The following is a 4333-nucleotide window of genomic DNA, read 5'->3' on the forward strand; positions in this document are numbered from 1 at the left end:
TCAATGAATGATATCTTAAAGCCAGCTTCTAATTACTTTCATCAATCTTTTATGTAAATAGAATTAATTATAAATCATTTTCTTTTTTAGTTTAGCTTAATTTTAAGAATTTTATAATTAGAAATCTTTCTTTTATTTTAAGCTAGTATTTTTCTCTTTTTTCTTATTTTTTAATTATTTCTATTTCTGTAATTCCTCTATAAAAATGATGATTTCCTGTACATTTGATAGAATAATACATTCAAAGACTTCAACTCTTCTAATATGTACTCAAATTCATTGGAGACACCCATGGGAGAGGTTTGGTACCTGGATGTCGGGTCCATACCTCATTCAGGGATGATTTAGAAGCCGCCACTTCACCTAGCAGCAAGCTTGTATAGATACTTATTGTGTTAACTACAACATTGAATGGGTGAATACCCGTAGAACTAAAAGAATTATGATACAAAAACAATCTAGGTAAACCAAACAGGTCTACCTTAAAAATACAATCATATCCTGTGGGACGCTGTGAAGTTTAACATGAACATAAGATGTCTTGTACGGTTGTACCTTTCTCTGCATGCTGATTCTTCAACCATCCCATGGATTACTAGTGTCTATTGTCTTCAAATTTCAAATGACTCAATGTTCCTATGGTTTTAAGTTTCCTATGATCAGCTAGCTAGCTAACAAATGAGATTGAAATCTTCTCTGGGGGTCAAATCTTCAAGATCTATCTCTAGCAGAAAAATTAGTGATCTAATTTGCCTACATACACAATGTGAACCCTAGAAGCAGAAAATCCATGCTTTTGTGAAGGGTGTCTATAGCATTATCCACATCTACTTACATGAAAATTGAAGTTGCACGGTTCCTCCACCTGCCTTTTCGCGAGCTAGCTATGCTAGCTATAAGAGTGTGTCCTGCGTTGTATAAAGCATTCGATCCCATAAGTTTCAACCCCAGGCTTTTTGTCAAATATGACAGTCTACTTTCATCCCCTCCCGAAATTTGTTGCAATTGGAGTGCCTGTTCACGAGACATGATTGCGTAGAGCTGCAACGGCAACTTCAAGGGATAGGGATAGCTGTTTAACAGATCCTTGTAATGTTCCTCAGAAGCACCGAAAGTGACTTGCATAAGCCCCATTGATTGCAGACTTTCCGATGAAGGATCAAATATAAAAGCAAATTTACCATACTCCAAATCAGGCCTCTTGAATATATCTAACAGTACATCATTGTTCGGCCCGATATTCTTTACCGTGTACTTTCTAGGATAGTTTTGCCGAACACGGCCTGATTGGTAAATGCGTGAAGCTTCTCTCAACCCACTCAGGAAAGCACCGTGCATTGTGGCTGGGTACTGCCTACTTGTGGCCTCACCAGCAAAGAACAGTCGGTTACCCACATTTTCAGCGAGTATATCATAATCACTACCAGATGATTGCACACTAACATGAGAATATGCACCGCATGATAGTGGGTCGCTGCCCCATCGTGTGCAAATTGACTGTATCGGATTGGGCACAGTGATACCTTTAGATTGATATATACCTGCATAATAGATGCCACACATGAAGCAAAACAGGCAAAGGAATATAACATGATATTAAATAAATAGTTGGATTGATAAAACTCATAATTTGTAAAGGTTACTTGATAGTACAAGTATAACAAGAATTTACACCCAGTATAAGGTGATCCCTACTTTTATAATCATCGTCATCATCATGATATATATTCAAAACATAAAGCTAAGAACACATTCAACAGATATATACAATTTTTATAATTGAATTAATACTGGTTTCTTTTCTTGTGTTTTCAGGAGTTCCATACCCGATTTCTTGAATTAAACAGTTAAGTTTCCATGACTATTCCAGTATTGCATTCACTTATGAAGTCATAGTTATACTATTGTTTATTAGTACTTTATTACTCTTTTCTATTTATAAACAGGGGGGCATGTGGAAGGAGCGAACATGTTCGGTAAAGAAAATTTCATATATAATGATGTAATAGAGGCTGTGACTAAGACTACAAAATCTGACTAAACCGTGGCAACATAAATAAATATGTGATCCTTTTTTGGATTACAATATTCCATACCATGAATTAGTAAATGAAACGAAAAAGGCAAAGCAAAATAAAATTAAATTAAATATCAAAATTTGGTATATTAAATAACATGATATACTAGCATTTGATTTTTCACAAACAATCAATGAACTAAATCAATACCTCTTAAGACGTTCAAAACCCGATTGAGCAAATCAGATGGATCTGTGGATTCAAAGCTTTGTGCGGCTTCACCAGCCACCAGTGCAAGAAGTGCTGGGCCTCCAGAAACAGTATGGTAACTGTAAAACAAGAAGAATTCACCACGTTGATGGCTACATTCATTGAGACATCCGAATGTGTCCAGTTCTTCACCCCAGAACACATGAGGAAAAACCATTGCTACTTTGTTCAGCAGCCCAAATCCCAACCTCTCAATTGCTTCTAGCTTTCTGGGAGGTAATTCGGGTTCAAAGCTCACAGTCTTCTTTTTCAGAACCCCAAGAGGCAAAGTGCACAAAACGATATCTCCTTGGAAGACTTGGTCCCCTGCAATAACCTCAATACCGTCATTTCCATATCTGATGGTGCTGACAATCTTTTCATAAAAAATAGGAACTCCTTCACATAAGGCTTTTATCAATCTCCAATTGCCTCCAGCAAGAAAGCAATGATCACCACCCATTTCATATGGATCGTCCTGATCCCAATACGCAGCTGAAAGATTCGAAAGACATCCAGCATTTGCGTATTCTAAATTCGCAAGGTGCCAATCAAGCAACTGCTTCTCATCAGGACTTCGAGCCACAGCATACAAAAGCCTGAGTGTCTCCAAGACTGAACCAAGAGATGTATCACTCGCAAACCCACCCATAATTTTCCGCAGCTCCATAACTTTGTCAAGTAACCTATTGAATACGAACTCAACACTTGCATCCATTTTCTTATCAACCGGTTCCCCGTTTGGCTTGTACAAGGGGCAATTATCTCTAACTTTATGAAGCGGTATAGAAAGCTGTCGAGCCAGAACCCCCAAAGGGTTAGCATGAATGCCAGTAATAACACTCCCACCCAGATCTATCGCAGCGAATTTCCCATCGGCCCCCATTTTTTGAGTATAAACCCTGCCACCAGGACGGTTCCTGCCTTCCAAAACCACAACCTTATAACCAAACGACAATAGCTGCCGGGCTGCTGCCAATCCAGCAAGACCAGCACCAATGACAATCACGGTCCCTTCATTTGCCTCCGGAATTTGAGCAGTAAACGCAGGCGAAACCCCAAAATTAATGTAACCATTGTACAGAAGAAAGTCATAAGCAGAATTAATCAAATGTTCACACTCACTGCTCACGGTCTCTCGAATATGCCCTTTCGTCAACCAAACCCTCACATTACTTCTCCACAGAGTTAGTATATGATTCCTTATGACAATATAATCATTTTGCTCTTTCCCACCCAATTGTCTCACAACGCCGGCTCTAATCTCATCCTCAAGCAAAGCATCAATGGGGAAACCTAGAGAAAACGCAATCATAGCCTCGGTTTCAGTCTCTTTCTCCAAAGCCTCCTTGGTCTTACTTTTCTTCTTCAATCCACTCCCTAACTCCTCCTCAAAAATCTCATCCATCAAATTCTCGTCATAGCTCCGCAAATTCGCCTTCTTTCTCAGCGAACGCTTCGCAACCGATCCATCCAAACATGGAGTTTGCATTGTTGCTATCTAGGGTTCAAATAATGAAACCAACAAAAATCCTAACCCTAGGTCAACAAAGAAACATGCCTCAACTTAAACTATTTCAAAAAACCCCATAATACATTCCTAATTTCCTATGAAACCTCAACGGACCGAATCAGAGCACGGCGGCGGAACAGCTGAGCAGACAGCACAGAAAGAGCAGAACAGAGATCCGGCGAGAGAAGGGCAGATCGGCGGCACATCGGAAAAATCAAAGGTATTTTGTTAATGCAAGAAGGGGCAAAGAAATGCTCAATGGACGCTATTTACTCATTTAGCCACTGATTAATGAAACAAAGAACGCAAGAAATGAGAACAAGAGGAAATTGTTGAGAAAGAGAGAGGGCTTACAGCGATTGGATGCGGAGGTTTCTTCTCACTAGAGAGAGAGACACACACACACTGCATGCGAGATGCGACAAATATTATTTGATTTATCCCAAGGATGAAATATGAATTAAGAGTAACCTTATTGAATTTTTTTTAATATTAGTTAATTTTTTTTAAATTACTTTATTAATTTTAAATTTTAAATTCTAAATTTAATTAA

The 4333-nt window shown here is 38.5% G+C and overlaps 1 protein-coding gene across 1 annotated transcript; it reads right to left on the minus strand.

The window, feature by feature from the left end:
- On the minus strand, positions 258–4230 carry LOC107613616 (lysine-specific histone demethylase 1 homolog 2). Its single transcript, XM_016315702.2, has 3 exons — positions 4135–4230; positions 2229–3920; positions 258–1541 (listed from the first exon to the last, which is right to left on the minus strand). Exons 2-3 carry the CDS (start codon positions 3757–3759, stop codon positions 832–834), a joined length of 2241 nt encoding a protein of 746 aa, XP_016171188.1. The 5' UTR covers positions 3760–3920; positions 4135–4230; the 3' UTR covers positions 258–831.

Source organism: Arachis ipaensis, chromosome B08 (assembly GCF_000816755.2).
Source record: "Arachis ipaensis cultivar K30076 chromosome B08, Araip1.1, whole genome shotgun sequence".
NCBI lineage: Eukaryota > Viridiplantae > Streptophyta > Magnoliopsida > Fabales > Fabaceae > Arachis > Arachis ipaensis.